The sequence below is a fragment of the Astyanax mexicanus genome, chromosome 2, assembly GCF_023375975.1.
Source record: "Astyanax mexicanus isolate ESR-SI-001 chromosome 2, AstMex3_surface, whole genome shotgun sequence".
NCBI classification, from domain to species: domain Eukaryota; kingdom Metazoa; phylum Chordata; class Actinopteri; order Characiformes; family Acestrorhamphidae; genus Astyanax; species Astyanax mexicanus.
The window spans coordinates 70,821,755-70,835,351 of record NC_064409.1 but is presented as its reverse complement, the minus strand read 5'-3'; the positions used below and the strand labels follow the sequence as shown (position 1 = coordinate 70,835,351).

Sequence of the window (13,597 nt, the reverse complement as noted above, 5' to 3'; positions counted from 1 at the left end):
TCTGTCTTACTACCAAGTTTGCGCTAGAGTATTGCCCCCTCTTTTTTCCTTTTTGGGAGCAAGCACCTCAGTGTCCCCTGTAGTTGGTGCCAGTGATGAAGACGTGTTTGAAGCCATAGTGCCGACTGCAGGAACTAAGCTTGACAAAGTCATGGCCGCCGTTCTCGAGGCATGAGTAATAGAGATATCTCTTTATGCTCGCTCCCCAGCGTCTTTGAGGAACAGAGGGGTGTCCCTTTAATTGCTTGGATTTCAATCTCCTTGGCATGATGGATTCCGTTTGAAATGCCGGTGCCGGGCTCCCTAATGAAGCATCGGAGTGTGTGAGCAGCGGGCGGCGGCAAGCGAAGCCCATCTCCCTGCACACACGACCTAGTTGCATAAATTCACCCATGCTACAGAGCCAGAGTTCGAGGAGAGTTCAGCGACATGCCATCCTCTGATCTCCTAATGTGATCAGAAGCATGATCAGAACATCCCTTTCCTTTCTGCATTTTCAGACAAGTGTGTGGTTACATATGCTTTATGTAAAATATGTCTGTGGATTTAAAACGAGATAGAATAGGCAAGCATTTGTGCAGATATTAGACATTGAGGTCATATAGGTGTAAATGTTTAAGTGTCTGACAGCAGTGCCCTTATTATAACCTACACATTCTATATACTTTTTATTTTCTTTAATCAACCGTATTTACCATTTGTGTTGAAATCTGAGATTGTCAGGTTAAGGGAGTACCTATTCTTAGGTCTTCTTATATTTTACACTTTTACTATTTTCAATCTAAACAATCAGCAGCACAACTTACTTTACTTTTTAAATCAGTTGTTCAGGCAGAGTGAAAACCTGCAGCCACACAACACTTTGTGTATAAGACTGGACACCACTGGTTTGTTTGTCATTGATTGTTGGAGCGATTAACTACCAATAGTAAAATCATTCATATCATGATCTCCACTTGTCAGTTTATAGTCATTAGTAATTCTTACTGTTGATAGGTTCTCTTTGGTTCATTTCAGTGTTTATTCTTTATGCTCTGAAGCAGTGGTTCTTTGCCACTGTTTGGAACCCACTGAGGATTTATGTAAATCTGCTTTATCACAATGCTTGTTGTATAAATTGTTATACATTTAAAGTTGGATATTGTTTTTATAATTACAAATAAACACAAATATGCTAGCTTGCTACATCGCCTAATTTGTAAAATGCCCCTTTCTAAGTCAGTTTAAACTAGCATAAGATAAATACCATCAAACAACCCTTCAGACTTCTTTGATCATAGGCACGTACATTAAAAGCAAGATAAACACAGCCAGCTTGCTTACACATAACGCATAAATAATTCAGAAAAATAACAAATTCTCCCATATACAAAACATGCCACAATTGATCTGATCTGTCCAGCAGAAAAATAACAACCAGCCTTTCAACTCCCACAAGTTGTGAAGCCACACGGGTGTTTACTGTGTGTGTATATAAAGCCTTATAACAGACTCCACAGATGCACAAGTGAGTACACATGCAAAGCACATGCATGTAGGCAGGATGTGGGAAAGAGGAAGATAGACAGGCAGTAAGGCCATATGATTGGATGTATTCTTACAGTCGTGTGGGCTTGACCATTTTGCCATTATCAGAGCATTTCATTTACTGGCTGATGTTGGGATGTAAAAATTACTTTAAAACTAAATTACCTCCTTCAGCTTTCAATATATGTTTAATTAAATTATTAATTTATTTATGTATGTAACATGAAATTGATTAGGCGTTCTCAGGTGTCTCTTTTGTATGTTTTCCAAATTGACAGCATAAATGAATTAAAAGAAGCTTCATCTGAACTTTTTTTATTGTTTTAAAACTTTGCTTGTGAATGTTACAGCATTTGTAGAGGCAAAGGCAACCCAGGGCTACACCATTAGAGCCTTTTTTCTTGTATTCCTTAAGCAGCTACTTTGCTCTGTCCGCACTTTGTCAAAAAGATGATCCTCATATTAGGTCATTTTTTTGAGCGATGTGCAGTGGAATTATGGATGGTCTGTGTGTGTGCGTGTGTGGTTTTGGGAGGGGGGGGGTGCAATAGAGGTCGTTATCTTTCCCCAAAGACCGCGTTCATGGATAGCTAGAAAATGGCGCCAAGCCAAACACAGAGAGTTGTGTCCAATCCTGCTGGATTTGGACTTTTTCTGCAGCTGGTGAATAAAAACGGTGGTGTCGTAATGTTGGAATGGTGCATCCACACCATGACTTAATATAGCCAGTTTATCGTACAGAAATCAGATAAAAGATAATGTAGTTGTGGTGTTTTGTTTGCATACATTCATATGTTTGTAGAAGTGTGTGTTTATGTCCAATCATTTCAAGATCTGTGATTAGATCTGCTGGGCTTGCTTGTATTTTAACCATAAATCTCTCTATAATGTATATTTCTGCCTTAGACTTAATGTATATAGGATAACTAGCTCTGCTGTACAAGCCAAGAACAATAATTTGCAATTATTTTCTTTACTAATCGCTCGTTACATTATGTCCGTATTATACCACATACATCGTCTGCCTTTCATTTGTTATGTTAACCCATGAGTGTTCAGATTCATCAGACACATCATTAATCCACACTCCCTGTGGAGTTATGGAATGAGCCGTAATGGTTAAAACCATGGGTTCACTCAGGTACCAGATGGAGTCATGCATGTTCTTCATGGTTTTGAGCTTTGGCCCAGGGCCACGGGGTTGTGGTTTGGCAGAGATCTTGGCGAGCTGTGTATTTGTTCACTAAAGAGCCATAATTGTGTCCTGTTTGCAGAAACTGGGCTACAGCATGAGGAGGCTGGAGGCCTGGCCTTATTGGCAGTACTGTGGTATTAGCCACTGAGGGGACACACATACACTAGATCAATGCATTACTTTTCTAGGTTCCTCATATAGCAAATAGCTGTTTCTTGGCATTGAGTAGTTAAATTACTAATTTAGAGTTGAGTATGCTAAAGCTGGGTAAGATCATTTAGATCACATGAACAGTCTTGTTGGGGCAATGTGGTTGTAATTTCTTTGCACAGGGGCTGATATGAAATCTGTGACCTTCTGACTAGTGGCCAAGATCTTGACCACTGGAGTAGAAGAACCATGGAATAATCAACTTTCCAGTTTCTTTTAAACATACACTAACCAATTTAAGGTAACATGAGTGAGGCAGCTATGGTTCTAAAAGTTATAAAAGTGGGTTTTGGACTAGAAGTGTATTTAAGCTGCCATTGAGCAGCCCATGGCTGCCCTTTGGTTCAGGTGTTTGTTCTCTTTGTGCTAAGTGCCTTTCAAACACACAAAATAACCCACACTTTTCTAGAAATTACCCTATATATGTGAACACAAATGTCTGCATTAGTCGTACTGAACAATACTTGGAGTTTATCCCCCAGCACCCTAGTACAAATGTGTGAATAGAGCAAGACATTTCTGGAGAATTAACGGTGGGCCGTGCTCATTTTAATTTATTTTTTATTTGTTGTACTGCTGTGTAATGACAATGTGTGTTTCTAATGCAGATTTCTATTAGGACAGAATAATGTTCTCTGGTGTTTGTACAAAGCAGACGTTAGTTATTCAACATACGTCTGATCCTTGTTGAATCTGTCCCACATGTTCCTTATCCTTGATGAATCTGTACTCTCTGAGTTTTCACTTAGTACTGGCAATTTTATTGGCCCGAATGTCCAGATATGGCAGCCAACAGCAGAGTGACTAAAGTATTCCTACCAGTTGTTCACAGCTTTGGAGCTCTAAGACTAATTTCTTTACTGTTCTGCTGTTGGCTGGCATGGCTAGAGAGCGGAAAAGAAACCCTGTTTTCCGTCAGGCTTGACAAGCTAATTCCTACACTAACACCAAAAATATGAGGTCATATAACTGCTCAATTAGTGACACAGAGTGTGATTTTTTTAAGAGTGACTTTCTAGGACATGTTTTCTTTATTTTTAAGAGTGAGTGGTTCTGCATTTCAGCAGAGTTAGAAAAACAGAAAAGGCCTGGCAGAGTTGATTCTATAGCTTGGAGCAGTTTCTGGCACATACAGTTCTATATCAGTAATGAGTTGTGGGGGATTTAATAGTAGCATGATATTAAGTACAGTATGCTGTGGTGAGAAGGGGGTTGGACTGAGGGCTTGTGGTGATAGTGAGAGAAAGAGTCTGGCGTCTACACTGGGTGCGTGTTTTGAGCTTCCCTGATTGAAAGAGCGAGAAAATAAGCTTGCAATGGAGCATTTTGGTCAAGGAGAGTGAGCAAACCCTCAGAGTGGCAGGAGCATGGAAGGGTTACCTTGTCTGGGGTAGAGAGGGATTGGGGATGTGGAAGGGGGGAGTTCAGGTCAATATTAAAGAGACTGTAGTCTCTGCTCTTGTAGACATACCAGTTTTATGAATCATTCCTCAAAATACAAAGGCTGATTTCCATTCATTGGTGCCTCATGTACTGGCCATGCAAGCAATTAGACATTAGGATTAAGAGAGTCTGAACAGATCCTTCTGTCCGGCACAAATGGGTAACCCGAGTCTAATCCAAACCTTAACCCCAAACCACCCCAACGCTCTAGCTATCCTTTGCCCAAGCCCTATTCATGTTTGAAACAATAAAGTCAGCGGGTGAGAAGAGCCCCCGTCTCCGCTTCGGCTTGGCTAGTGCCCGGTCGGGGTTCACGCTGTCAATTTTCCCTGGGAGGAGAAGCATGCGCACCCCGGCCCCTCGTCTGCATTCCTGTCATCACTGTCGGCCCTGACATAACACGGGCAGAAACATGAGCCATAACAGAGGCAGGAAACGCAAACCCCGGACCCAATGAGGAGGCTCCGCACCAGGGTCAGGAAAGAACCGCAAGGAGCAGAGCCTGTGGGAGCCCCTCGCTGGCCAGGCACAGGGAAAGAGAAACACGCCTCTGCAGTTTGAGGAATATGAACCGTCCAGAGGTTGCAAGGCATGAAATGAGCGTAGAGATAGGCTGGGATGTTCCACTAGAGCCGTCTTGCAGACGTCAGTCTACAGGCCACAGAAATCATTTATTGGACAAAGGAGACTAACAGCATGATTGACATTCCAAGCCAAGCGAAGCCACACCAAGATGGCTGGGGGAGCATTGGATGGAATTGAATGAAATTGAATGGATTAATGGAATTGTTTAGTTATGTTAAAGTGTGTATTAGTGTAGAAGTAGTTAGTTTTGTTATTTTAAATATGAGTGTAAAACTAGCTAACCTCATTCCTTGCTCCTCATCCTCTCTTTTGCCCTCTTTCAGACCCTGCTAAATGTTTTTAATTTTTGCCTTGGATTTTTACATCCTCTATTGCTTATGCACTCATCAATTGTAAGTCGCTTTGAATAAAAGCATCTGCTAAATGCAATGTCGTGTAATGTAAAAAAAGACAAACAAAGATAATCACTGTATAAAATTTTTATGTAAAATTTTACCCTCACCTTTAACTTGCCCATGCAGTGAACCAACATACACTGTCATACAGTGAGCACACATGACCAGATTGGTGGACAACCTTCACTATGGCACTATTGGAAGAAGAGTTGCCAAGTGGCCAACAATGGCAGCATGGTGAACTTGGTTATTGACCCCACAACCCTGTCATTAATAACCCACTGTGAAATATTATTAAATCAAAATTACAAAAAACCTTTTTGTATTTAAAACTATGGACCCAAGAATTGGAGATGCATACAGACAGACCGTCTTTTGGTAAACAAACAGTGCTTTGACTTGGTTAGCGATACTATTGCAGACCTGTTCTGCTTGTAGGAAATCTTTACCTTTATTGCATGAATTGAATCTGCCAGTCATCCTTTATATTATCTTAGGATTTCGTGGAGAATGGAAACCTAACAGAGTAAATGAGATTTGCCAACAAGCTTTTTCTCCAGACCCTAACATAATGTGATAAGCCAAATTAGCTAAGATATTTAACTCAGGATACAGGCTTTACTACAGTACTCAAGAAAGTGGCAAGGAAGCTTAAGGTGAATGATGTTGACCTACAGCAGGTTTTCTCCTCCGTGACTGCGCACTGTTCCATTACGAATCATTGTAACGCAAAACCCAGAGTCTGTTATGCATCACAGCCTACTTCCCTTTAGCGTGTGACTCACAAGCCACTCTCCAGCAACAGGCAAATAAGGAACAGCCAGTTTAGTTCTATGCTCTTGACATCGTCACTTGCGGTCTTCAAGGCACGGCCTCTCTCTAAAGACAACTGCAGTGTTAATTGCAAAGGAAGTTGGCTTTTAAAATGCCACTTTGAATTTCTGTGGACATCTTCTGGTCCATTCCATCTGCCCTATGTCTGCCCTGCAGTGTGTTGTCCTCCTGTGAAGAAGGGCTTTAGAGTTTTAGGAGGTCCTTAAGGCCTGTTTGTGTTATGTTGAACTGCTGGGGCTGCAGCCTGTACCAGATAGAATAAGATGGAGGAGGTGTGCTTTATTATAGACAGGCGCCCTTTGACCTGTGGCTTATTGGAAAAACATTAGTTTCATGCTGTTCCCTCAAATGGTCAGCGAGGGGGAATACTCCCCATGATTAATGACCAGCTGCAGAAGGAACGAGAGAAGGAGTTTCTAAGGTCCAGTAGAGTTACATAAATGATGCAAATTTATATTACAGTCTGTTTCAGAGACCTCACATGAGGTTATATATAGCTTTGGAAAAAAAAAAATAAGAAAAGAGACCACTTAAAATATAATTTTCTTGGATTTTACCACATAAAAACTCTGGAATATAATCATGAGTAAGAGTGATGATCACAGCCATCATACCAAGCTAAACTGCTTGAAATTTTGCACCAGGAGTGGCAAAAAAGTTACCCAAACAGTGTGTAAGACTGGTGGAGGAGAACGTGCCAAGATGCATGAAAACTGTAATTAAAAACAAGGCCTATTCCACCAAATATTAATTTCTGAACTCTTCAAACTTTATGAATATGAACTTATTTTCTTTGCATTATTTGAGGTCTGAAAGTGCTGCTTCTTTTTTGTTGTTTCAGCTATTTCTCAATTTCTGCAAATAAATGCACTAAATGACAATATTTTTATTTGGAATTTGGGAGAAAAGTTATCCGTACCTACGAAAAGCAAAATCAGAGAAACTAATTCAGATTTCTTCCAGAGCTGTATATATGGGTGTTTTTGTATATATATGGGTGTTTTTGTATATATATACAGCTCAAAAAGATGACGAGACCCAGTTGTTTATAACTTTTCCTGTTCTGAAGTATTATGAGTAAAGTAGAATACTGTTCAGTATAGAGGAGAATAGGTGGTAATAATTGTGACCGGTGACATCAGGTTAGAATTGTCTGTTTAAAAAAGGCAAGCGACTTTGACCGAAATCACATTAGCATTTAAAAGAGAAAAGTTACAGGGGACATCACAAATGCATGGCATACTATACTAGTGCCATGTGTGATGGCCTTCAGGTAGCAAAATGAAAAATTGCCCAAAGCAAAAAACTGGGGCCTTGTTAGATCAGTACGAACACCCCTTTGGCAAGTATTACAGATTGTATATGCATTTTGTTGCATATGAGGGTCTTTAATTTCCAGAGATGCTCTTCCATTCGTCTTTACAAAAGACTCCAGCACAGTTCTTTTAAAATCTGTCCATAGGCTTTTGATTTTGTTAGGCCATAGTAATATCTCCAGCTTGCACCTCTTGAGGTGTTGTTTTATGGCTTTATGTCTGTGGCTATAATAATGTCCACAGTCAGTGTAGGTGACCCAACACATATATCTAGTTTATTGGTCAGTGCAATGTTCTTAACCTTCCATGCAACATTGCAAAAGTCATGGAACACAATACCAGTTTTGGCATGTCAGTGATGTATAGGTTTAGTATAAGTTTTGTGAAAGAGCCACTGTGGATCTTGATTAGAAATTCGCCTCAGGAAACATCAAGGGACTTACCTGGTAAGGTGAAGCTTAAGCAAAGTAAATAGACTAGTGTGTGTTATACAGATAGTTATACACTCTTCTGTCTCACTGTATTCCCAGTGTAGTTCAGAGTAAATAATTCAGCATGTGTTTGAGTGTGTGGCTGGAGAAGTGGCTCCCCTTCCCCCTCTGTCTCTCTCTCTCTCTCTCTCTCTCTTTCCCTCACTCTCTCTCTCTTTCTTGCTTGCTCTAAGCCGATAGGCTGCTGTCAGAGAGTGATTGGCTGTGAGGACCCGAGCAGCTGCACGAATGCACTCCAGTCAGGAGAGGTACGGAGGGAGGGAGGAAAGTGAGAGAGTAAGAGAGAGAGTCAGTGAGAGAGAGAGAGATAGAGAAAGAGAGAGACTCAAAGAAAAGCAGGCTCCATACAGCAGTGGTTTGCCTGCTCCCCATGCCCTGTATCCACGTTCTGTGGACGGATCTCTTTAATTGCATTCCGGAGGAACTTTCTGTACAGCAGCTGCTTCTAAGACTGAAGGGGAACCAGCGGGAACTGTGGGCTTGTGGACAACCCAGTGTGGAGGAAGTGCAAGGAAGAAGGGGGTCTAGAGAAAGGAACAAAAGAGCGATGGGAAAGGCAAGAGGAGTGAGCTTGTCCCATTTTTTTCAAGTTCCAACTAGGAATTAGCTGTTTTTTGCTGTTCATTCGTTCTGTGAACAGAACAGTGGCTAGCAGCTGCACACTGGCAGGCTATGCATGTGTGTGGATGTCTGTGTGTAAATAAGGTGCTGAGCTGCTATAGGCCGGGCAACAAGCCAGCCAGGAGTAGGACCCTGAAGGTACAGAAGCTTTACCTGACTGGATCGACAAGTCTGACACCAGGCAGCTTTTCTGCAGGCATCTCTGACTTACATTAGAAAAGAGTGTGACAGGCAGAAGTGAGGATGTTTGCATGTTTCGGCACAAGAAAGAGTGCACGCTGCGAGTGCTGAACTGAACCAGACGACAGAGCCTGGAGAAAGAGAAGACGACTACCTGACAAACAAGGGTGTGCAATGCTTTGGAGCTTTCGTCCGGCTGTGACTTGAGTCCTGTCCGGCTGAGCACGCTCAAAAACACTTTTGCACGTACCGAGCAGTGTTTACCTTTTTGTAACTTGCACTTTGGATCATGTTGGGGATGTGCCAGGTCTTGCCTGCAAGAATGCAATGTGCTCGAATGGTATAGGGTACAAGGGAAGAACTGTAGTGCGCACTCTTGGATGGGATTTTGGGTAGTACAATATATTTTGCTATATTTACATACACATATAAGGTTGACCCTCTTATCTCAAGCAGTTTAAAACAGCAAGTCAGTGTAACTTCATAGTCTTTAGCCAATTATTCCCATTGGGTTTCTTGCCAGGACAAGGTTTCTAACCTTGGATCTATGTTGATCCTTTTGATACCTGTTTTTATTTTGCACTGTTTCTTTCTGCATGGCTCAGGGAACCTCCATTTTGAAGACAAAGAACAACTGGCATAGACCTCCTCGCTAGCACCGAAGCCTTTTTTCAAACTTCAGTTTGTTTTCTGGGGCATTCTTTTGTGTGCAGAGCAAGTGGAGCGTAGCTCCGGTGAATTGAGCTATTGTTGGAAAGCTGGGTTCTCTCACGCTGCAAAACCCTAACTCAGGCCCCCCTCTTGCACCTCTTGCACCCCCCAAACTAAAGCAAGACCACCCCTTCCCGCCTTCCCCTCCTTTGCTGGTCCCTTCATCAGTCCTTTCCAATCCTCCTACGCACCTCTTCTCCTCCTCTCCACATGCTGGAGAGGCCTGAGTGTGTGGAAGAGTGTGTATGTGTGTGCATGCCTCTTCTGCACACATGAGGCTGGAAACCCAAAGCCTGGATTACAAATCTAGACATATCGCTTATCAGGACACATCTCCAAGCAACAAATCCAAGCAACTGTGCAGAAGTGCATTGTTCTTTTCAAATACTAAGGCAGCCTAGCATCTGCCGGTGGACTGATTGCGAGCAGTGTTTTGTGTGTGTGTGTGTGTGTGTGTGTGTGTGTTTGAGTGTGTGTGTTGTGTGTAGGCTGCCTGTTTGAATATCCCTGCATGCGGGATCATCAGAGGGCCAGAAGGAAAGAAAAGCCTGGAAAGATAAAGCAGGGCTTGTGCAGGGTCTTGCCATGCAGGGAGTGTAGGTCTGCAGCATTAGGCAGTCGGTGGGGCGGTGGGTGACCGCTCTGTCCCGGCTTAGCCATGAAGAAAACGCGCAGCACCACCTTGCGCCGGGCCTGGCCAAGCTCAGACTTCTCAGACCGGGCCTCGGAACGCACCCGCTCTCGCAGCGAGAAGGACTACCGGCTCCATAAGCACTACCCCAAGCACTTCATCTCCCACTCTGTCTCCCACTCTCCCAGGATATACATGCCAGCAGGTGGGTGTTCCTGTCTAGATCAGTCAGTGCTTACTTATTACAAGTAAGCATTGTCTTCTTTTTAGAATCTTAAGGATGTACAATAAATATATCTAGTGGGGCGTGTGGTGGAAGTGTCAGCATGTAAGCATGCTTGTTGTTATAAAGTCAAAAGTAAAGTTGAACTCATTTGTTTCCATGCATAATTTAACTAATCTTCACTTAGACCTTAATCAGTGGTAATTTTCTGCCCACAAAATCACTGTTGGCTGGATGCATTTGGTTAGTGGCCTATTCCTAATTCCTCAGTGGTATTGAGATGTTTAAAACCAACAGAAGCACAATTTTTACCTTGTTCTGAGAATGGTTCACCCATCAATTAATAACAAGTGGCAAGAATTAAACTTTATGGGTTTAATTACAAGCTAAGTAGGCCTAGAGAAACATATTTGCATCATAGTCAACACTATATTGGGACAAACATCTTCTAGCTAACAGGTATGTCCTATTGATTTACTGTATCTTCAATTAACAGGGAAAAAAAATATTAATACTGCAGTTCAGAGTGTTTTTGACCTTTTAGTTTGGCCCATTAGTCTGGACTGTGGTTGCCTTTCACATCAGCTAATATAGTTTGGACCTAACTGAAAAGTCTTAACTTGTAGACCAAAGACGGCAGGTGTGAAAGTGCCTTTAAACTCAACACAGTTACTGTTTAACTAAGGTGTAGATGTCCAGGGCAGCTTTTTTGCCACCTTTTCATCAATACTCGACTTTAGCTATAACTGTATGCTAATGTGATACATTGTATTGTTACATGTTGGCATATTTTATAGAACAGTACCATTTTGTACCATATATTGCAATATTGGCTTATAAGGCGCACTGGATTACAAGGCACACTATCAATAAACGTCTATTTTCTGGTAAGTTTTCATACATTAGGCACAGTGGATTATTAGGCACATTGTATTTAACACTAGTCACTAGTGGCAGGTCTTGCCCCTGGATGCTCAGCTACACTGAGGAACCCTGAGTTTTGCGGTAAGACAGGACAATATTGGCTTGCGGTTCATCCCACGTAGCCTTTTTTTAAACATGATAAAAATGCAGACTACAGTCTGATATACTCGGCTCTGAGCTGGCGCTGCGTTAGCAGTAATGCCAATGCTGCTCCAGCAGTGTACCCTGCTGCTAACAAGGGGTTAGCAGCAGGGTACATGCCACTAATACTCACCTCTTCTGAACAGCCAAAGAGCTAGCGCTCAGCGCGGTTAGCAGCTTATGCTAATGCTGCTCCAGGAGTGCTATCCGGGGTTAGCATCAGGGCACAGGCCAATAATCCTCCCCCCTGGACAGCCAAAGAGCTAGTGCTTTGCATGGTTAGCATCTTATGCTAATACTGCTGAACTTTAGCAGAGTTTACTGCTCCTTACAACCTGACTGGTAAAATTCATACATAAGGCACACCGGATTATAAGGCGATTTTTGGGAACATTAAAGGATTTTAAGTACGCCTTATAGCCAGAAGAATATGATAACTAGAGCGCTGAATTGATAGATTATAAAGGTCAGCTATTGTTTTAAATATTGTATGTTGTTAAATGCATTTAACTGAAAATAAAAACATGATTTTAGCATAAGACTTATCAGATTCTGAGTTGTTTGAATTATTGCATCCCTAGTAGTTATATTAAACATTTAAAACATAGACTATATGTTCCTTTAAATATAAAATCTCTTCTCATAATGATGTGTAGTCCAAGACTAGGTGTAATCCATGTCTAGGGAACAGCAGCAGAAACTGTACATATGTAAAATACATTCTTAATCCATATCTATTAAACATAGATGTGAAATGTTTTACAGGCTGCAACATTAAATTAAATGTTTGTATTGTTTGTGAGCCCTTCAGTCTTTAAACTGACAACTTTAGGTCAGTACTGTGGAAACTTTTGGAAATGATTTATTTATTTCAGTGTGTTGCTTATATGTGTCCAGCATGGTCACTGCCGTGGTTCTGTCATGTGAGTAATTAGATGGTGTAAAGTAGTGGCATTCTGCTAAAGCCCTGGAGGGGTATTTGATGGCCACATCAGAGATGAGGGTCACCTATTTTTAGGACTGTCACTCTCTCGGTTGCAGCATCTGGTGGGGAGATATTGTAGGAGGCTAGAGGCTATTTAAATTCAGAAATCCTGCACCATGTGGAACAAAATATGAAAACATCTCTTTGCAAATGGGTCTGTGACATTTGCATGGCCTGCTGAAAACAAGTGCAGGATTGTTTGTGCACATCCGGATCAGCATGTTACTGAACAGATTGCGATGGGTTAGTGTGCAGCAGATATATAAAGCTGTTCCAGGTTGACAGGTGGACATGGAGTAAACATTAATATGGAGTGTATGTAGAGCACAGGGATACAGCTCGCTGTTTAAAGCTTTAGTTGTTTTACAGAATGCTGTGCCCTGTTCTCCACCAGTGAACAAACAGTTTTTGAATCTTAATGCTCACCTCCAGTACCTGCTAGCCTCAATTTCACCCTCACCACAGACAAAGCCCAGATCCGTGTGCCAGTATTACCCACAAGCCAGACCAGGGCTCGGAAATTAAATTCTTTTGTTCCTGCCTCAGCAGAACTCCTCATTATATCCTCTTCTTCCCTACTAATAGGAGATTTGGGAATTTGGGTGGGTACTGAATACAGTTTAATCTGGTCAGTATGGAGCAACAGTATTCTTGCTTTGCTTGGGGTTCAGCTTGTTCAGCTGATTGAAAGTTGCAATTCTACTAGAAGAATTTGGAGAAAAGAGAAAAACTTAAAAATTTAGATGCTTTGTTAGCCAGCAATAATTTAAGTAATTTTTTTTGTTTTAAAGTGAAATTTTTTGACACTGGCCTATTGTTGGCCCAGGTATTGTAGTATTTTCCCTCAAATTCCTGAGAAGCTGGGTGGGACCAGACTGGTGGCAGTGGGGAGATTGGAAGCAAAAGACAAAATGTCAGGAAATCAGGCATGTAATAAAGGTAGGTTTAAAGACAGGTGGAAAGTGATGAGTAGTAATTAGGGCTGTAATTAATGACTATTTTTAGTAGTCGACTAATCTTCCAATTATTTGTTCGATTAGTTGATTAGTCGCGATTATTTTTTGTCTTTTTTTTCATACTATTTTCTAAGGAAATACCTCCCTGAAATGATTGTTTGACTAGGAAATTCGTGTTTTTTTTTTATTAAAGTCTGTACTTTCTATAACATAACATAATTCTAATGGA

At 41.5% G+C, this 13,597-nt stretch overlaps 1 protein-coding gene across 3 annotated transcripts in view; it reads left to right on the top strand.

Moving 5' to 3' along the window:
* The window catches only part of stox2b (storkhead box 2b), an 86,712-nt gene that overhangs the window by 22,332 nt on the left and 50,783 nt on the right, over positions 1-13,597 (top strand). The window contains exon 1 of one of the 3 annotated variants that reach the window (XM_007253592.4): positions 8,167-10,344. The exons of the other annotated variants lie outside the window; for them this stretch is intronic. Coding sequence (XP_007253654.2) covers positions 10,167-10,344 — 178 coding nt within the window. The 5' untranslated portion in view covers positions 8,167-10,166. Of the gene's footprint in view, positions 1-8,166; positions 10,345-13,597 lie in introns of those variants that run through there. 3 annotated transcript variants of the gene reach the window in all.